The sequence below is a fragment of the Bombina bombina genome, chromosome 1, assembly GCF_027579735.1.
Source record: "Bombina bombina isolate aBomBom1 chromosome 1, aBomBom1.pri, whole genome shotgun sequence".
Lineage (NCBI taxonomy): Eukaryota > Metazoa > Chordata > Amphibia > Anura > Bombinatoridae > Bombina > Bombina bombina.
The window spans coordinates 1,593,530,890-1,593,553,389 of NC_069499.1; the positions used below are offsets into that span (position 1 = coordinate 1,593,530,890).

The window sequence follows — 22,500 nt, forward strand, 5'->3', positions numbered from 1 at the left end:
CACTTACACACAAGTGTATATACACAAACACACAAATACATGCTCACACACACAAGTGTATATACACAAACACACAAATACATGCATGCTCTCACATACACACAAATACATGCTCACACACACACTTACACACAAGTGTATATACACAAACACACAAATACATGCACACACACACACAAATACATGCTCACACACAAGTGTATATACACAAACACACAAATACATGCTCACACACACACACACAAGTGTATATACACAAACACACAAATACATGCTCACACACACACTTACACACAAGTGTATATACACAAACACACAAATACATGCTCACACACACAAGTGTATATACACAAACACACAAATACATGCATGCTCTCTCACACACACACAAATACATGCTCACACACACACTTGCACACAAGTGTATATACACAAACACACAAATACATGCTCACACACACACTTACACACAAGTGTATATACACAAACACACAAATACATGCACACACACACACACACACACACAAGTGTATATACACAAACACACAAATACATGCTCACACACACACTTACACACAAGTGTATATACACTAACACACAAATACATGCTCACACACACACTTACACACAAGTGTTTATACACAAACACACAAATACATGCTCACACACACACACACAAGTGTATATACACAAACACACAAATACATGCTCACACACACACTTACACACAAGTGTATATACACAAACACACAAATACATGCTCACACACACAAGTGTATATACACAAACACACAAATACATGCATGCTCTCTCACACACACACACACACAAATACATGCTCACACACACACTTGCACACAAGTGTATATACACAAACACACACTTACACACAAGTGTATATACACAAACACACAAATAAATGCACACACACACACACACACACACACAAGTGTATATACACAAACACACAAATACATGCTCACACACACACACTTACACACAAGTGTATATACACAAACACACAAATACATGCTCACACACACACTTACACACAAGTGTTTATACACAAACACACAAATACATGCTCACACACACACTTACACACAAGTGTATATACACAAACACACAAATACATGCTCACACACACACTTACACACAAGTGTATATATACAAACACACAAATACATGCTCACACACACACAAATACATGCTCACACACACACTTACACACAAGTGTATATACACAAACACACAAATACATGCTCACACACACACAAATACATGCTCACACACACACTTGCACACAAGTGTATATACACAAACACACAAATACATGCTCACACACACACAAATACATGCTCACACACACACTTACACACAAGTGTATATACACAAACACACAAATACATGCTCACACACACAAGTGTATATACACAAACACACAAATACATGCATGCTCTCACACACACACAAATACATGCTCACACACACACTTGCACACAAGTGTATATACACAAACACACAAATACATGCTCACACACACACACACAAGTGTATATACACAAACACACAAATACATGCTCACACACACACACACAAGTGTATATACACAAACACACAAATACATGCTCACACACACACACAAATACATGCTCACACACACACAAATACATGCTCACACACAAGTGTATATACACAAACACACAAATACATGCTCACACACACAAGTGTATATACACAAACACACAAATACATGCTCACACACACACTTACACACAAGTGTATATACACAAACACACAAATACATGCTCACACACACAAGTGTATATACACAAGCACACAAATACATGCTCACACACACACAAATGCATGCTCACACACAAGTGTATATACACAAACACACAAATACATGCTCACACACACAAGTGTATATACACAAACACACAAATACATGCTCACACACACACTTACACACAAGTGTATATACACAAACACACAAATACATGCTCACACACACAAGTGTATATACACAAGCACACAAATACATGCATGCTCTCACACACACACAAATACATGCTCACACACACACTTGCACACAAGTGTATATACACAAACACACAAATACATACACACACACTTACACACAAGTGTATATACACAAACACACAAATACATGCTCACACACTTACACACAAGTGTATATACACAAACACACAAATACATACACACACACTTACACACAAGTGTATATACACAAACACACAAATACATGCTCACACACACACTTACACACAAGTGTATATACACAAACACACAAATACATGCTCACACACACACTTACACACAAGTGTTTATACACAAACACACAAATACATGCTCACACACACTTACACACAAGTGTATATACACAAACACACAAATACATGCTCACACACACACTTACACACAAGTGTATATACACAAACACACAAATACATGCATGCTCTCACACACACACAAATACATGCTCACACACACTTACACACAAGTGTATATACACAAACACACAAATACATGCATGCTCACACAAATACATGCTCACACACACACTTACACACAAGTGTATATACACAAACACACAAATACATGCATGCTCACACACACACACACACAAGTGTATATACACAAACACACAAATACATGCATGCTCACACACACACACACACACACTTACACACAAGTGTATATACACAAACACACAAATACATGCATGCTCACACACACACACACACACTTACGCACAAGTGTATATACACAAACACACAAATTCATACATGTTCACACACACAAACACATGCATGCTCACAAACAAACACATGCATGCTCATACTCACAAACACATGTATGCTCACACACACACACAAACACATGCATGCTCACACACACACTAACACATGCATGCTCACACACACAAACACATGCATGCTCACACACACAAACACATGCATGCTCACACACACAAACACATGCATGCTCACACACACAAACATGCATGCTCACACACACAAACATGCATGCTCACACACACAAACATGCATGCTCACACACACACACAAAGACATGCATGCTCAAACACACAAAGACATGCATGCTCAAACACACAATCACATGCATGCTCACACAAACATACACATGCATCCTCACACACAACCACATGCATGCTCACATAAACATACACATGCATGCTAACACAAACATACACATGCATGCTCACACACACACGCATGCATGCTCACACACACGCATGCATGCTCACACACACAAACACATGCAAGCTCTCTCTCTCACACACACACACAAACACATGTATGCTCATACTCACAAGCAAAAACCACCACACACACAAACAGATGAACGCTAACACACACATGAACACTTGTATGTACACTCACAAACACACACAAACACATGCAAGCACATGATCACACACACACAAACACATGCTCACATGCATGCACATACACGCAAACACATGCATGCACACACACAAATACATGCATGCTCACACACACAAACACATGCATGCTCACACACACAAACACATGCATGCTCTCACACACACACTTACTTACACACAAGTGTAAATACAAAAACACATACATGCATGCTCACACAAAAACACAAATACATGCATGCTCAAACACACACAAACACATGCATGCTCATGCACACATGCATGCTCATGCAAACATACACGCTCAAACGCACACGCGCACTCAGACACAAACACATGCAAGCACTCTCTCTCACACACACACACACACATACAAGCTCACATACACGCAAACACATGCTCAGATGCATGGAGAAACACATGCATGCTCACACACACAAACACATACAACCACACACACCAACAGATGCATGCTAACACACACACACCATGCAAGCTTACGCATGCTCAAACGTGCGCGCACACACACAAACACATGCAAGCTCTCACTCTCTCACACACACTTAAACACATACAAGCTCACATACACGCAAACACATGCTCAGATGCATGGAAAAACACATGATTGCTCACAAACACAAGTGTGCTCACACACACAAACACATATGACCACACACACAAACAGATACACATTAACACACACACAAACACATGCATGCTTATGCACACACATTCAAGCTCATGCACACACATGCTCAAACGTACGCACACACGCGCTCAAACACATGCAAGCTCTCTCTCTCACACACACAAACACATGCTCAGATGCATGGACAAACACATGCATGCTCATACACAAACATATACGACCACACACACAAACAGATGCATGTAAACAAATTTTAACACGTTCCTTCGCTTAGAATTTCAAATGTTTGCACAACATTCTAACATTCACATTATGTAACAGTATTTCTAAAGCTCTCTTTAAATATAATATTCAAAAAAGAAACATTCTAATTGATATATTTGTATCTATTTTGTATCAATTTACTAAATTCCCAACCACATGAACTATAGAACCTCTAAATAGTATTTGTTAAATCGAATGTTACATTCAAAATTTCGAATGTGGATATTCAATTTCATCAGAAACATTAAAAAATAAAAGCAGCTAATATAAAGTAAAGTAATGTACAGATCCTGTATTGTGCAGCTAATATAAAGTACAGTAATGTACATATCATTTATTGTGCAGCTAATATAAAATGCAGTAATGTACATATCCTGTATTGTGCAGCTAATATAAAGTACAGTAATGTACAGATCCTGTATTGTGCAGCTAATATAAAGTACAGTAATGTACTACAGATCCTGTATTGTGCAGCTAATATAAAGTACAGTAATGTATAGGTCCTGTATTGTGCAGCTAATATAAAGTACAGTAATGTATAGGTCCTGTATTGTGCAGCTAATATAAAGTACAGTAATGTATAGGTCCTGTATTGTGCAGCTAATATAAAGTACAGTAATACACAGGTCCTGTATTGTGCAGCTAATATAAAGTACAGTAATGTCCAGGTCCTGTATTGTGCAGCTAATATAAAGTACAGTAATATACAGGTCCTGTATTGTGCAGCTAATATAAAGTACAGTAATGTACAGGTCCTGTATTGTGCAGCTAATATAAAGTACAGTAATGTACAGTTCCTGTATTGTGCAGCTAATGTAAAGTACAGTAATATAGAGGTCCTGTATTGTGCAGCTAATATAAAGTACAGTAATGTAGAGGTCCTATATTGTGCAGCTAATATAAAGTACAGTAATATACAGATGCTGTATTGTGCAGCTAATATAAAGTACAGTAATACACAGGTCCTGTATTGTGCAGCTAATATAAAGTACAGTAATACACAGGTCCTGTATTGTGCAGCTAATACAAAGTAAAGTAATGTATAGGTCCTGTATTGTGCAGCTAATATAAAGTACAGTAATGTACAGATCCTGTATTGTGCAGCTAATATAAAGTACAGTAATGTATAGATCATGTATGGTGCAGCTACTATAAAGTAGAGTAATGTACATATCCTATATCGTGCAGCTAATATAAAGTACAGTAATACACAGGTCCTGTATGGTGCAGCTAATATAAAGTACAGTAATGTACATATCCTATATCGTGCAGCTAATATAAAGTACAGTAATACACAGGTCCTGTATGGTGCAGCTAATATAAAGTACAGTAATGTACATATCCTTTATTGTGCAGCTAATATAAAGTACAGTAATACACAGGTCCTGTATTGTGCAGCTAATATAAAGTACAGTAATGTACAGATCTTGTATTGTGCAGCTAATATAAAGTACAGTAATGTATAGGTCCTGTATTGTGCAGCTAATATAAAGTACAGTAATGTACAAGTCCTGTATTGTGCAGCTAATATAAAGTACAGTAATGTATAGGTCCTGTATTGTGCAGCTAATATAAAGTACAGTAATGTACAGATCCTGTATTGTGCAGCTAATATAAAGTACAGTAATACACAGGTCCTGTATTGTGCAGCTAATATAAAGTACAGTAATACACAGGTCCTGTATTGTGCAGCTAATATAAAGTACAGTAATATACAGGTCCTGTATTGTGCAGATAATATAGAGTACAGTAGTGTAGAGGTCCTGTATTGTGCAGCTAATATAAAGTACAGTAATGTATAGGTCCTGTATTGTGCAGCTAATATAAAGTACAGTAAGGTACAGATCCTGTATTGTGCAGCTAATATAAAGTACAGTAGTGTATAGGTCCTGTATTGTGCAGCTAATATAAAGTACAGTAATGTATAGGTCCTGTATTGTGCAGCTAATATAAAATACAGTAATGTACAGATCCTGTATTGTGCAGCTAATATAAAGTACAGTAATACACATGTCCTGTATTGTGCAGCTAATATAAAGTACAGTAATACACAGGTCCTGTATTGTGCAGCTAATATAAAGTACAGTAATGTACAGATCCTGTATTGTGCAGCTAACATAAAGTACAGTAATACACATGTCCTGTATTGTGCATCTAATATAAAGTACAGTAATACACAGGTCCTGTATTGTGCAGCTAATATAAAGTACAGTAATCTACAGATCCTGTATTGTGCAGATAATATAAAGTACAGTAATGTAAATATCCTGTATTGTGCAGCTAATATAAAGTACAGTAATATACAGATCCTGTATTGTGCAGCTAATATAAAGTACAGTAGTGTAGCGGTCCTGTATTGTGCAGCTAATATAAAGTACAGTAATGTACAAGTCCTGTATTGTGCAGCTAATATAAAGTACAGTAATGTACAGGTCCTGTATTGTGCAGCTAATATAAAGTACAGTAATATACAGGTCCTGTATTGTGCAGCTAATATAAAGTACAGCAATACGCAGGTCCTGTATTGTGCAGGTAATATAAAGTACAGTAATACACGGGTCCTGTATTGTGCAGCTAATATAAAGTACAGTAATACACAGTTCCTGTATTGTGCAGCTAATATAAAGTACAGTAATGTATAGATCCTGTATTGTGCAGCTAATATAAAGTACAGTAATGTACAGATCCTGTATTGTGCAGCTAATATAAAGTACAGTAATGTATAGATCATGTATGGTGCAGCTACTATAAAGTACAGTAATGTAGAGGTCCTATATTGTGCAGCTAATATAAAATACAGTATTGTGCAGCTAATATAAAGTACAGTAATGTACATATACTGTATTGTGCAGGTAATATAAAGTACAGTAATGTACATATCCTGTATTGTGCAGCTAATATAAAGTACAATAATGTACAGGTCCTGTATTGTGCAGCTAATATAAAGTACAGTAATACACAGGTCCTGTATGGTGCAGCTAATATAAAGTACTGTAATGTACATATCCTTTATTGTGCAGCTAATATAAAGTACAGTAATGTACAGATCTTGTATTGTGCAGCTAATATAAAGTACAGTAATGTACAGGTCCTGTATTGTGGAGCTAATATAAAGTACAGTAATACACAGGTCCTGTATTGTGCAGCTAATATAAAGTACAGTAATACACAGATCCTGTATTGTGCAGCTAATATAAAGTACAGTAATGTACATATCCTTTATTGTGCAGCTAATATAAAGTACAGTAATGTATAGGTCCTGTATTGTGCAGCTAATATAAAGTACAGTAATTTACAGGTCCTGTATTGTGGAGCTAATATAAAGTACAGTAATACACAGGTCCTGTATTGTGCAGCTAATATAAAGTACAGTAATACACAGATCCTGTATTGTGCAACTAATATAAAGTACAGTAATACACAGGTCCTGTATTGTGCAGCTAATGTAAAGTACAGTAATTTACAGATCCTGCATTGTGCAGCTAATATAAAGTACAGTAATGTATAGGTCCTGTATTGTGCCACTAATATAAAGTACAGTAGTGTACAGGTCCTATATTGTGCAGCTAATATAAAGTACAGTAAAACACAGGTCCTGTATTGTGCAGCTAATATAAAGTACAGTAATACACAGGTCCTGTATTGTGCAGCTAATATAAAGTACAGTAATGTACATATCCTGTATTGTGTAGCTAATATAAAGTACAGTACTGTACAGGTCCTGTATTGTGCAGCTAATATAAAGTACAGTAATGTACAGATCCTGTATTGTGCAGCTAATATAAAGTACAGTAATGTACAGGTCCTGTATTGTGCAGCTAATATAAAGTACAGTAATGTATAGGTCCTGTATGGTGCAGCTAATGTAAAGTGCAGTAGTGTAGAGGTCCCGTATTGTGCAGCTAATATAAAGTACAGTAATGTATATGTCCTGTATTGTGCAGCTAATGTAAAGTACAGTAGTTTAGAGGTCCTGTATTGTGCAGCTAATATAAAGTACAGTAATGTATAGGTCCTGTATTGTGCAGCTAATGTAAAGTACAGTAGTGTAGATGTCCTGTATTGTGCAGCTAATATAAAGTACAGTAATGTATAGTTCCTGTATTGTGCAGCTAATATAAAGTACAGTAATGTATAGGTCCTGTATGGTGCAGCTAATGTAAAGTACAGTAGTGTAGAGGTCCTTTATTGTGCAGCTAATATAAAGTACAGTAATGTATAGGTCCTGTATTGTGCAGCTAATATAAAGTACAGTAATGTACAAGTACTGTATTGTGCAGCTAATATAAAGTACAGTAATGTATAGGTCCTGTATTGCGCAGCTAATATAAAGTACAGTAGTGTATAGGTCCTGTATTGTGCAGCTAATATAAAGTACAGTAATGTACAGATCCTGTATTGTGCAGCTAATATAAAGTACAGTAATACACAGGTCCTGTATTGTGCAGCTAATATAAAGTACAGTAATACACAGGTCCTGTATTGTGCAGCTAATATAAAGTACAATAATATACAGGTCCTGTATTGTGCAGATAATATAAAGTACAGTAGTGTAGAGGTCCTGTATTGTGCAGCTAATATAAAGTAAAGTAATGTATAGGTCCTGTATTGTGCAGCTAATATAAAGTACAGTAATGTACAGATCCTGTATTGTGCAGCTAATATTAAGTACAGTAGTGTATAGGTCCTGTATTGTGCAGCTAATATAAAGTACAATAATACACAGGTCCCGTATTGTGCAGCTAATGTAAAGTACAGTAATTTACAGATCCGGTATTGTGCAGCTAATATAAAGTACAGTAATGTATAGTTCCTGTATTGTGCAGCTAATATAAAGTACAGTAATGTATAGGTCCTGTATGGTGCAGCTAATGTAAAGTACAGTAGTGTAGAGGTCCTTTATTGTGCAGCTAATATAAAGTACAGTAATGTATAGGTCCTGTATTGTGCAGCTAATATAAAGTACAGTAATGTACAAGTCCTGTATTGTGCAGCTAATATAAAGTACAGTAATGTATAGGTCCTGTATTGTGCAGCTAATATAAAGTACAGTAATACACAGATCCTGTATTGTGCAGCTAATATAAAGTACAGTAATACACAGGTCCTGTATTGTGCAGCTAATATAAAGTACAGTAATACACAGGTCCTGTATTGTGCAGCTAATATAAAGTACAGTAATATACAGGTCCTGTATTGTGCAGATAATATAGAGTACAGTAGTGTAGAGGTCCTGTATTGTGCAGCTAATATAAAGTGCAGTAATGTATAGGTCCTGTATTGTGCAGCTAATATAAAGTACAGTAATGTACAGATCCTGTATTGTGCAGCAAATATAAAGTACAGTAGTGTATAGGTCCTGTATTGTGCAGCTAATATAAAGTACAGTAATGTACAGATCCTGTATTGTGCAGCTAATATAAAGTACAGTAATACACGTCCTGTATTGTGCAGCTAATATAAAGTACAGTAATACACAGGTCCTGTATTGTGCAGCTAATATAAAGTACAGTAATACACAGGTCCTGTATTGTGCAGCTAATATAAAGTACAGTAATACACATGTCCTGTATTGTGCATCTAATATAAAGTACAGTAATACACAGGTCCTGTATTGTGCAGCTAATATAAAGTACAGTGATCTACAGATCCTTTATTGTGCAGATAATATAAAGTACAGTAATGTAAATATCCTGTATTGTGCAGCTAATATAAAGTACAGTAATACACAGATCCTGTATTGTGCAGCTAATATAAAGTACAGTAATACACAGATCCTGTATTGTGCAGCTAATATAAAGTACAGTAATATACAGATCCTGTATTGTGCAGCTAATATAATAAAGTACAGTAGTGTAGCGGTCCTGTATTGTGCAGCTAATATAAAGTACAGTAATGTACAAGTCCTGTATTGTGCAGCTAATATAAAGTACAGTAATGTACAGGTCCTGTATTTTGCAGCTAATATAAAGTACAGTAAAACACAAGTCCTGTATTGTGCAGCTAATATAAAGTACAGTAATACACAGGTCCTGTATTGTGCAGCTAATATAAAGTACAGTAATGTACATATCCTGTATTGTGTAGCTAATATAAAGTACAGTAATGTACATATCCTGTATTGTGTAGCTAATATAAAGTACAGTAATGTACAGATCCTGTATTGTGCAGCTAATATAAAGTACAGTAATGTACAGATCCTGTATTGTGCAGCTAATATAAAGTACAGTAATGTACAGGTCCTGTATTGTGCAGCTAATATAAAGTACAGTAATGTATAGGTCCTGTATTGTGCAGCTAATGTAAAGTGCAGTAGTGTAGAGGTCCTGTATTGTGCAGCTAATATAAAGTACAGTAATGTATATGTCCTGAATTGTGCAGCTAATGTAAAGAACAGTAGTGTAGAGGTCCTGTATTGTGCAGCTAATATAAAGTACAGTAATGTATAGGTCCTGTATTGTGCAGCTAATGTAAAGTACAGTAGTGTAGAGGTCCTGTATTGTGCAGCTAATATAAAGTACAGTAATGTATAGTTCCTGTATTGTGCAGCTAATATAAAGTACAGTAATGTATAGGTCCTGTATTGTGCAGCTAATATAAAGTACAGTAATGTACAAGTCCTGTATTGTGCAGCTAATATAAAGTACAGTAATGTATAGGTCCTGTATTGCGCAGCTAATATAAAGTACAGTAGTGTATAGGTCCTGTATTGTGCAGCTAATATAAAGTACAGTAATGTACAGATCCTGTATTGTGCAGCTAATATAAAGTACAGTAATACACAGGTCCTGTATTGTGCAGCTAATATAAAGTACAGTAATACACAGGTCCTGTATTGTGCAGCTAATATAAAGTACAGTAATGTACAGATCCTGTATTGTGCAGCTAATATAAAGTACAGTAATGTAAATATCCTGTATTGTGCAGCTAATATAAAGTACAGTAATACACAGATCCTGTATTGTGCAGCTAATATAAAGTACAGTAATACACAGGTCCTGTATTGTGCAGCTAATATAAAGTACAGTAATATACAGATCCTGTATTGTGCAGCTAATATAAAGTACAGTAGTGTTGCGGTCCTGTATTGTGCAGCTAATATAAAGTACAGTAATGTACAAGTCCTGTATTGTGCAGCTAATATAAAGTACAGTAATGTACAGGTCCTGTATTGTGGAGCTAATATAAAGTACAGTAATATACAGGTCCTGTATTGTGCAGCTAATATAAAGTACAGTAATACACAGGTCCTGTATTGTGCAGCTAATATAAAGTACAGTAATACACAGGTCCTGTATTGTGCAGCTAATGTAAAGTGCAGTAATATACAGGTCCTGTATTGTGCAGGATATTGCTGGTCAGAGAGACAATATCACTGATTTGCTGCCGCATTTGTAGTATTAAACAGATCCCCCTTTACACAGTTTAATGATTGGTTTTATGTGAGGATCTAGACTTAGCTGCCACATGTAGCAAAAGGTTCATTTACAGCTGAAGGAATAGATCCTGCTACTACTAACCTTAATGCCGCCCCAAGATTGGTTAGACAGGAAGTCCACAGGACTGCTGAGGCCGGGCAGTGCTGGATAGCGCAGCAGAAAGTCCAGCTCCAGTGAGTTTATTTCCTTGTTCATCAGCAGGATCTGAAACCAAATGTGATTTGTGTGTTTATGGTGATCTCCCACAACTGAAACTACTGCTTGATCCCACCTGAGATTAGCTCTATATTCACTGTAGCTGACAAGACAAAGTAGCTCCTGCATTTTGAATGGATCTGCCTAGATCTCCTGTTGAGATCTTCCATTAAATATCATAATGGATCTGCTGTCTAGATCACCCATTAAATAACATAATAGATCTCCTGTTTAGTTCTCCCTTTAAATACCATTATGGATCTCCTGTTTTGTTCTCAAATGTAATCCTATTACAAATATCCTGAGTAGATGTTTCATTAATACTGTAATGGACCTCTTGCCTAGATCTCTCAATTAAATATTATAATGGATCACCCATCTATATCTCCCATTAAATACCTTACTATATCTCCTGTCTACATCTCCCATTAAATACCATAATGGATCTCTCCTGTCTAAATCTCTCATTAATATTATAATGAATCCCTTGTCTAGATCTTTCATTAAATACCATTATTTAACTCCTGTCTAGATCTCCAATTATTTATTTTTTACAAATCTTCTGTCTAGATCTACCATAAAATACCATTATGGATCTTCTATCTAGCTCTCAAAATAAATCCTATTGCAAATCTCCTGCTTAGGTCTCCATTAATACAAAATTTTTATCTCCTGTATGGATTTCCCCATTTAATACCATAATGGATCTCTTGTCTAGATCTCCAGATAAATACCATTACAAATCTCCTGTCTAGTTCTCGTATTAAATTATATTATGAATCTCCTGTCTAGATCTACAATTAATATCATAATGTATCTCCTGTCTATCTCTTCAATAAATACAATGGATCTAGATCTCCCATTGAATCCTAATACAAATTTCCTGTCCAGAACTCCCCATTTAATCATGTTACAGATCTACTGTCTAGATCTCCCCATTAAATCATATTATGCATCTCCTATCAAGATCCCCCATTAAATCCAAATGCAAATCTCCTGTCTAGCTCTCCCATTAAATCCTATTATAAATCTCCTGTTGAGATCTCCCATTAAATCCTATTACAGATCTCCTGCCTAGATCTCCCCATAAAATCCTATTTTGAATCTCATGTTTACATCTACCAATAAATCCTATTGTGGATATCCTGTCTAGATCTTCCAATAAATCCGATTTTGAATCTCTTGTCTAAATATCCCATTAAATCCAATTACGGATCTCCTGCCTAAATCTCCCATTACATGCTATTATGGATCACCTGTCTAGATATTTCATTAAATCCTATTATGGATCTCCTATCTTGATCTACCATTAAATCCTATTAAGGATCTCCTGTATAGATCTTTCATTAATTCATATTATAGATCTGCTATCTAGATATCTCATTAAATCCTACTACCAATCGTATGTCTTGATCTCCCATTAAATCCTATTTCGGATCTCCTGCCTAGATCTCCCATTACATCCAATTATGGATTGGCTGTCTAGATCTCTGATTACATCCTATTATGTATCTCCTCTTTAGATCTCTCATTAAATTCTATTATGGCTTTCTGTCTAGATCTCCTATTAAATCCTATTAAGAATCTCCTGGATCTCTAATTAATTTATATTATGGATCTGCTATCTAGATCTCTGATTAAATCCTACTACCAATCCTATGTCTAGATCTCCCATTAAATCCTATTTTGGATCTCCTGCCTAGATCTCCCATTACATCCTATTATGGATTGGCTGTCAAGATCTCTGATTGCACCCTATTATGTATCTCCTGTTTAGGTCTCCCAATAAATCCTTTTACGGATCTTCTGTATATATCTCCCATTCCACCCATTATGTATCTGCTATCTAGGTCTCTGATTAAATCTTACTGCAAATCATCTGCTTAGATTACTGTCTAGATCTACCATTAAATCCTATTAAGGACCATCTGTCAAGATCACCCTTTTTAAAGATGATCAAATCTTTCTTCTTGAATCTTTCTTATGGAGGTCTAAAGTTTTCTTAATCCAGGAGTTTCAGCTGCCCTTACGCTTTTATGAAGATGCAAGATATTATTTCTTTTAAATGCTTTGTGAATGACACTAGAACATAGGAAAGTATTGGGTGATGTCCCTGTGGGGTTTCTAGGGCTGTGATACATTGGAGCTACTATAGGGCACTGTGTGCTTTGAGCACATTAAACAAACCTCTCTAGTACATTATTTACACTCTACATTACCTGCACAGGAACCAGCTACTTTACCTGAAATGCCAACTGCGCAGTGAAGGTTAACTTGTCACATTCAAACAGACCCCGGGTTGTGTACTGGAACACCGAGAAAGTGATGCTGTCAATCAGATTCACTACTCGCTGCTTCAAGATCTCATCTGCTGGGGCCTTCTGAACAGCTTGCTGGAAAACCACACTAAACGCCTGCAGAAGAGACCCTGTGAGTATTAGTGCAAGTTCTACATGAGAGATCTCACTGTGAGACAGTCAGGGTACTAAACACCTGCAGAAGAGACCCTGTGAGTATTAGTGCAAGTTCTACATGAAAGATCTTAGGGTGAGACAGTCAGGGTACTAAACACCTGCAGAAGAGACCCTGTGAGTATTAGTGCAAGTTCTACATGAGAGATCTCAGGGTGAGACAGTCAGGATACTAAACGCCTGCAGAAGAGACCCTGTGAGTATTAGTGCAAGTTCTACATGAGAGATCTTAGGGTGAGACAGTCAGGGTACTAAACACCTGCAGAAGGTAGGAGACCCTGTGAGTATTAGTGCAAGTTCTACATGAGAGATCTCAGGGTGAGACAGTCAGGGTACTAAACACCTGCAGAAGGGAAGAGACCCTGTGAGTATTAGTGCAAGTTCTACATGAGAGATCTCAGGGTGAGACAGTCAGGATACTAAACGCCTGCAGAAGGGAAGAGACCCTGTGAGTATTAGTGCAAGTTCTACATGAGAGATCTCAGGGTGAGACAGTCAGGATACTAAACGCCTGCAGAAGGTAGGAGACCCGGTGAGTATTAGTGCAAGTTCTACATGAGAGATCTTAGGGTGAGACAGTCAGGATACTAAGCACCTGCAGAAGGGAAGAGACCCTGTGAGTATTAGTGCAAGTTCTACATAAGAGATCTTAGGGTGAGACAGTCAGGGTACTAAACACCTGCAGAAGAGACCCTGTGAGTATTAGTGCAAGTTCTACATGAGAGATCTTAGGGTGAGACAGTCAGGGTACTAAACACCTGCAGAAGAGACCCTGTGAGTATTAGTGCAAGTTCTACATGAGAGATCTTAGGGTGAGACAGTCAGGGTACTAAACACCTGCAGAAGAGACCCTGTGAGTATTAGTGCAAGTTCTACATGAGAGATCTTAGGGTGAGACAGTCAGGGTACTAAACACCTGCAGAAGAGACCCTGTGAGTATTAGTGCAAGTTCTACATGAGAGATCTTAGGGTGAGTCAGTCAGGGTACTAAACACCTGCAGAAGAGACCCTGTGAGTATTAGTGCAAGTTCTACATGAGAGATCTCAGGGTGAGACAGTCAGGGTATTAAACACCTGCAGAAGAGACCCTGTGAGTATTAGTGCAAGTTCTACATGAGAGATCTCACTGTGAGACAGTCAGGCTACTAAACACCTGCAGAAGGTAGGAGACCCTGTGAGTATTAGTGCAAGTTCTACATGAGAGATCTCACTGTGAGACAGTCAGGGTACTAAGCACCTGCAGAAGGGAAGAGACCCTGTGAGTATTAGTGCAAGTTCTACATGAGAGATCTCAGGGTGAGACAGTCAGGGTACTAAACACCTGCAGAAGGGAAGAGACCCTGTGAGTATTAGTGCAAGTTCTACATGAGAGATCTTAGGGTGAGACAGTCAGGGTACTAAACACCTGCAGAAGAGACCCTGTGAGTATTAGTGCAAGTTCTACATGAGAGATCTCACTGTGAGACAGTCAGGCTACTAAACACCTGCAGAAGGGAAGACACCCTGTGAGTATTAGTGCAAGTTCTACATGAGAGATCTCACTGTGAGACAGTCAGGGTACTAAGCACCTGCAGAAGGGAAGAGACCCTGTGAGTATTAGTGCAAGTTCTACATGAGAGATCTTAGGGTGAGACAGTCAGGGTACTAAACACCTGCAGAAGGGAAGAGACCCTGTGAGTATTAGTGCAAGTTCTACATGAGAGATCTCACTGTGAGACAGTCAGGGTACTAAACGCCTGCAGAAGAGACCCTGTGAGTATTAGTGCAAGTTCTACATGAGAGATCTCACTGTGAGACAGTCAGGGTACTAAACGTCTGCAGAAGGGAAGACACCCTGTGAGTATTAGTGCAAGTTCTACATGAGAGATCTCACTGTGAGACAGTCAGGGTACTAAACACCTGCAAAAGGGAAGAGACCCTGTGAGTATTAGTGCAAGTTCTACATGAGAGATCTCACTGTGAGACAGTCAGGGTACTAAACGCCTGCAGAAGAGACCCTGTGAGTATTAGTGCAAGTTCTACATGAGAGATCTCACTGTGAGACAGTCAGGGTACTAAACACCTGCAGAAGGGAAGAGACCCTGTGAGTATTAGTGCAAGTTCTACATGAGAGATCTCACGGTGAGACAGTCAGGGTACTAAACACCTGCAGAAGGGAAGAGACCCTGTGAGTATTAGTGCAAGTTCTACATGAGAGATCTCAGGGTGAGACAGTCAGGGTACTAAACGCCTGCAGAAGGTAGGAGACCCTGTGAGTATTAGTGCAAGTTCTACATGAGAGATCTCAGGGTGAGACAGTCAGGATACTAAACGCCTGCAGAAGGGAAGAGACCCTGTGAGTATTAGTGCAAGTTCTACATGAGAGATCTCAGGGTGAGACAGTCAGGATACTAAACGCCTGCAGAAGGTAGGAGACCCGGTGAGTATTAGTGCAAGTTCTACATGAGAGATCTCAGGGTGAGACAGTCAGGATACTAAACGCCTGCAGAAGGGAAGAGACCCTGTGAGTATTAGTGCAAGTTCTAAATGTAGCCACCAATCAAGAAGCGCTACCCAGGTACTGAACCAAAAATGCGCCAGCTCTTAAACATAAGATAGCAAGAGAACTAAGAAGAAATTGATAATAGGAGTAAATTAGAAAGTTGCTCTATCTGAATCATGGAATAAAAAAAATTGGTTTAGTGTCCCTTTACCTATGAATCCTATAACACAGTGTATAATACATTCAAAGATACAAACCTATCCCCAAGCTTATCCAAACCTTGTTGAAACCCAGCTAAAGGCAAATGAGGTTCCTAACATATCTTGATTTGAGTTTATGTTACAAATCTAATTTCTCTTTGGGTGGGTTTAGAAAAAACAAAATTTATGCTTACCTGATAAATTTATTTCTCTTGTGGTGTATCCAGTCCACGGGTTCATCCATTACTTGTGCGATATTCTCCTTCCCAACAGGAAGCTGCAAGAGGACACCCACAGCAGAGCTGTCTATATAGCTCCTCCCCTAACTGCCACCCCCAGTCATTCGACCGAAGACAAGCAAGAAAAAAGGAGAAACTATAGGGTGCAGTGGTGATTGTAGTTTAAAAATAAAAAACACCTGCCTTAAAATGACAGGGCGGGCCGTGGTCTGGATACACCACAAGAGAAATAAATTTATTAGGTAAGCATAAATTTTGTTTTCTCTTGTAAAGGTGTATCCACTCCACGGGTTCATCCATTACTTGTGGGATACCAATACCAAAGCTTTAGGACACGGATGAAGGGAGGGACAAGGCAGGAAACTTAAACGGAAGGCACCACTGCCTGTAAGACCTTTCTCCCAAAAATAGCCTCCGAAGAAGCAAAAGTATCAAATTTATAGAATTTAGAAAAGGTATGAAGCGAAGACCAAGTCGCCGCCTTACAAATCTGTTCAACAGAGGCCTCATGTTTAAAAGCCCATGTGGAAGTTACTGCTCTAGTAGAATGAGCTGTAATTCTTTCAGGAGGCTGCTGGCCAGCAGTCTCATAAGCTAAACGGATTATGCTTCTTAGCCAAAAGGAAAGAGAAGTTGCCGAAGCCTTTTGGCCTCTCCTCTGTCCAGAGTAGACAACAAACAATGCAGATGTTTGACGAAAATCCTTAGTAGCTTGTAAATAAAACTTTAAAGCACAAACCACATCAAGATTGTGTAATAGACGTTCCTTCTTTGAAATAGGATTAAGACATAGGGAAGGAACAACAATCTCCTGATTGAAATTCTTATTAGATACCACCTTAGGAAGAAAACCAGGTTTGGTACGTAACACTACCTTATCTGCATGGAAAATCAGATAAGGGGAATCATACTGTAAAGCAGATAACTCCGAAACTCTTCGAGCAGAGGAGATAGCTACTAAAAATAGAACTTTCCAAGATAAAAGCTTAATATCTATGGAATGCAAAGGTTCAAACGGAACCCCTTGAAGAACTTTAAGAACTAAATTTAAACTCCATGGCGGAGCAACAGGTTTAAACACAGGCTTGATTCTAACTAAAGCCTGACAAAACGCCTGAAAGTCTGCAACCTCAGCCAGACGTTTGTGCAAAAGAAAAGACAGAGCAGAAATCTGTCCCTTTAAGGAACTAGCTGACAATCCCTTCTCCAATCCTTCTTGGAGAAAAGATAATATCCTAGGAATCCTGACCTTACTCCATGAGTAACCCTTGGATTCACACCAATGAAGATATTTACACCATATCTTATGATAGATTTTCCTGGTGACAGGCTTTCGAACCTGAATTAAGGTATCAATAACTGATTCGGAAAAAACACGCTTTGATAGAATCAAGGGTTCAATCTCCAAGCAGTCAGACGTAGAGAAATTAGATTTGGATGTTTGAAGGAACCTTGAAGTAGAAGGTCCTGCCTTAGCGGCAGAGTCCATGGTGGAAAGGATGACATGTCCACCAGATCTGCATACCAAGTCCTGCGTGGCCACGCAGGGGCTATCAAGATCACCGAAGCTCTCTCCTGCTTGATCTTGGCAATCAGACGAGGGAGCAGAGGAAACAGTGGAAACACATAAGCCAGGCTGAAGGACCAGGGCGCTGCTAGAGCATCTATCAGCGCTGCCTTGGGATCCCTTGACCTGGACCCGTAACAAGGAAGCTTGGCGTTCTCTACGAGATGCCATGAGATCCAGTTCTGGTTTGCCCCAAAGTTGGATCAACTGGGCAAATACCTCCGGATGGAACTCCCACTCCCCCGGATGAAAAGTCTGCCGACTTAGAAAATCCGCCTCCCAGTTCTCTACTCCTGGGATATGAATAGCTGAGAGATGGCAAGAGTGAACTTCTGCCCATAGAATTATCTTTGAAATCTCCAACATTGCCAGGGGGCTCCTTGTTCCCCCCGATGGTTGATATAGGCTACAGTCGTGATGTTGTCCGACTGAAATCTGATGAACCTGACCGCAGCTAGCTGAGGCCAAGCCTGAAGAGCATCATTGAATATCGCTCTTAGTTCCAGAATGTTTATCGGAAGGAGGGCCTCCTCCTGAGTCCACGAACCCTGAGCCTTCAGGGAGTTCCAGACTGCACCCCAGCCCAGAAGGCTGGCATCTGTCGTTACTATAGTCCATTCTGGCCTGCGTAAACTCATTCCCTTGGCCAGATGGACCCGAAATAGCCACCAGAGAAGAGAATCCCTGGTCTCTTGATCCAGATTTAGTAGAGGGGACAAATCTGTGTAATCCCCATTCCACTGATTGAGCATGCAAAGTTGCAGTGGTCTGAGATGTAGGCGGGCAAATGGAACTATGTCCATTGCCGCTACCATTAATCCGATTACCTCCATACACTGAGCCACTGACGGACAAGAAATGGAATAAAGAGCACGGCAGGAAGTTAGAAGTTTTGACAACCTGACCTCTGTCAGATAAATCTTCATTTCTACTGAATCTATCAGAGTTCCTAGGAAGGAAACTCTTGTGAGAGGTGAGAGAGAACTCTTTCCTTCGTTCACCTTCCTCCCGTGAGACCTTAGGAATGCCAGAACAATGTCCGTATGGGACCTGCCGATATGAAAAGTTGACGCCTGTATCAGGATGTCATCTAGGTAAGGGGCTACTGCTATACCCCGCGGTCTTCGAACCACCAGAAGGGACCCTAGAACCTTCGTAAAGATTCTTGGTGCCGTGGCTAACCCAAAGGGAAGAGCCACAAACTGGTAATGCCTGTCTAGGAAGGCGAACCTGAGAAACTGATGATGATCCCTGTGTATCGGAATATGTAGATAAGCATCCTTTAAATCCACGGTAGTTATATATTGACCCTCCTGGATCATAAGTAGGATGGTTCGAATAGTCTCCATCTTGAAGGATGGGACCCTGAGAAATTTGTTTAGGATCTTGAGATCCAAGATTGGTCTGAAAGTTCCCTCTTTCTTGGGAACTATAAACAGATTTGAATAGAAGCCCTGCCCCTCTTCCTCCTTTGGAACTGGGTGGATCACTCCCTTAACTAGTAGGTCTTGAACGCAATGTAAGAATGCCTCTCTCTTTATCTGGTTTGAAGATAATTGTGAGAGATGAAATCTCCCCTTTGGAGATGAAGCTTTGAAATCCAGAAGATATCCCTGGGAAACAATGTCCAGAGCCCAGGGATCCTGGACATCTCCTGCCCAAGCCTGGGTGAAGAGAGAAAGTCTGCCCCCCACTAGATCCGGTCCCGGATCGGGGGCTACTCCTTCATGCTGTCTTAGAGGCAGCAGCAGGCTTTTTGGCCTGTTTCCCTTTGTTCCAAGTCTGGTTAGGTCTCCAGACTGGCTTGGACTGGGCAAAATTTCCCTCTTGTTTTGTAGAAGAGGAAGATGAAGCTGCCCCACTCTTGAAGTTTCGAAAGGAACGAAAATTAGTCTGTTTGGTCCTTAACTTGTTGGACCTATCCTGGGGAAGGGCGTGGCCTTTTCCTCCAGTAATATCAGAAATGATCTCCTTCAGTCCAGGCCCAAATAGTGTCTGCCCTTTGAAGGGGATCTTGAGAAGTTTAGACTTTGAAGTGACATCAGCTGACCAGGATTTAAGCCATAGCGCCCTACGTGCCTGAATGGCAAAACCTGAATTTTTAGCTGTTAGCTTGGTTAAATGAAAAACGGCGTCAGAAATAAATGAATTGGCTAACTTAAGAGCTTTAAGCCTGTCAAGGATATCATCCAACGGGGTCTCTACCTGTAAAGCCTCCTCCAAAGACTCGAACCAGAAAGCCACTGCAGCAGTGACTGGGGCAATGCATGCAAGAGGCTGGAGAATAAAACCTTGTTGTATAAAGATTTTCTTAAGGAAACCCTCTAATTTCTTATCCATAGGGTCTAGGAAAGCACAACTGTCCTCGACAGGAATAGTTGTGGGCTTAGCTAGGGTAGAGACTGCTCCCTCCACCTTAGGGACCGTCTGCCACGAGTCCCGTGTAGCAGCATCTATAGTAAACATTTTTTTAAAAGCAGGAGGGGGAGAGAACGGCACACCTGGTCTATCCCATTCCTTAGTAATAATTTCTGAAAACCGCTTAGGGATTGGAAAAACATCAGTGTAAACAGGCACTGCAAAGTATTTGTCCATTTTACACAATTTCTCTGGGACTACAATGGTGTCACAGTCATCCAGAGTCGTTAAAACCTCCCTGAGCAACACGCGGAGGTGTTCAAGCTTAAATTTAAATGCTGTCATTTCAGAGTCAGACTGAAGTAACGCCTTCACTGAATCAGAGAAGTCACCCACAGATAGAAGCTCTCCTGCTTCAACTTCTGCACATTGTGAAGGTATATCAGACATAGCTACTAAAGCATCAGAGAGCTCTGTATTTGTTCTAGCCCCAGAGCTGTCTCGCTTTCCTTGTAACCCTGGCAGTTTGGACAATACCTCTGTGAGGGTATGATTCATAACTGCCGCCATGTCTTGTAAAGTAAACGCATTGAACGTGCTAGATGTACTTGGCGTCCCTTGAGTTATAGGTTCTGACATGTGGGGAGAGCTAGATGGCATAACCTCCCTTTTGACAGTCTCAGAAACCTCAGGTGATAAATCTTTAAAAGCCATAATATGGTCTTTATAACTTATAGAAAGGTCAGTGCATTTGGTACACATTCTAAGAGGGGGTTCCACAATGGCTTCTAAACATAATGAACAAGGAGTTTCCTCTATGTCAGACATGTTTAACAGACTAGTAATGAGACCAGCAAGCTTGGAAAACACTTTAATAAATGTGAAAAAAGCAATAATAAAAAACGGTACTGTGCCTTTAAGAGAAAAAAACTACCACATAAACTGCAAAACAGTGAAAAAAAGTAGTAAACTCTACGAAATGTTTACAGTGTGTATAAGGGACTAAAGCAGCATTGCACCCACTTGCAAATGGATGATTAACCCCTCAGGCCCAAAAACAAATTAGAAAAACATAAAACCTGTTAACAAACAGTCAAACACACTGCCACAGCTCTGCTGTGGCTCCTACCTGCCCTTAAAAACGATTTTTGCAGGAACAAAACCCTCTATAGAGGTCCTATAAGCCAGAGGACTCCTTCAGGG

The 22,500-nt window shown here is 39.2% G+C and overlaps 1 protein-coding gene across 1 annotated transcript in view; it reads right to left on the reverse strand.

Annotated features, from left to right (window-relative positions):
• The window catches only part of DNAH9 (dynein axonemal heavy chain 9), a 739,144-nt gene that overhangs the window by 94,992 nt on the left and 621,652 nt on the right, over positions 1-22,500 (reverse strand). The window contains exons 57-58 of the mRNA XM_053688948.1: positions 14,224-14,394; positions 11,867-11,989 (exon numbers count right to left, since the gene is read on the reverse strand). Coding sequence (XP_053544923.1) covers positions 11,867-11,989; positions 14,224-14,394 — 294 coding nt within the window. The remainder of the gene's footprint in view (positions 1-11,866; positions 11,990-14,223; positions 14,395-22,500) is intronic.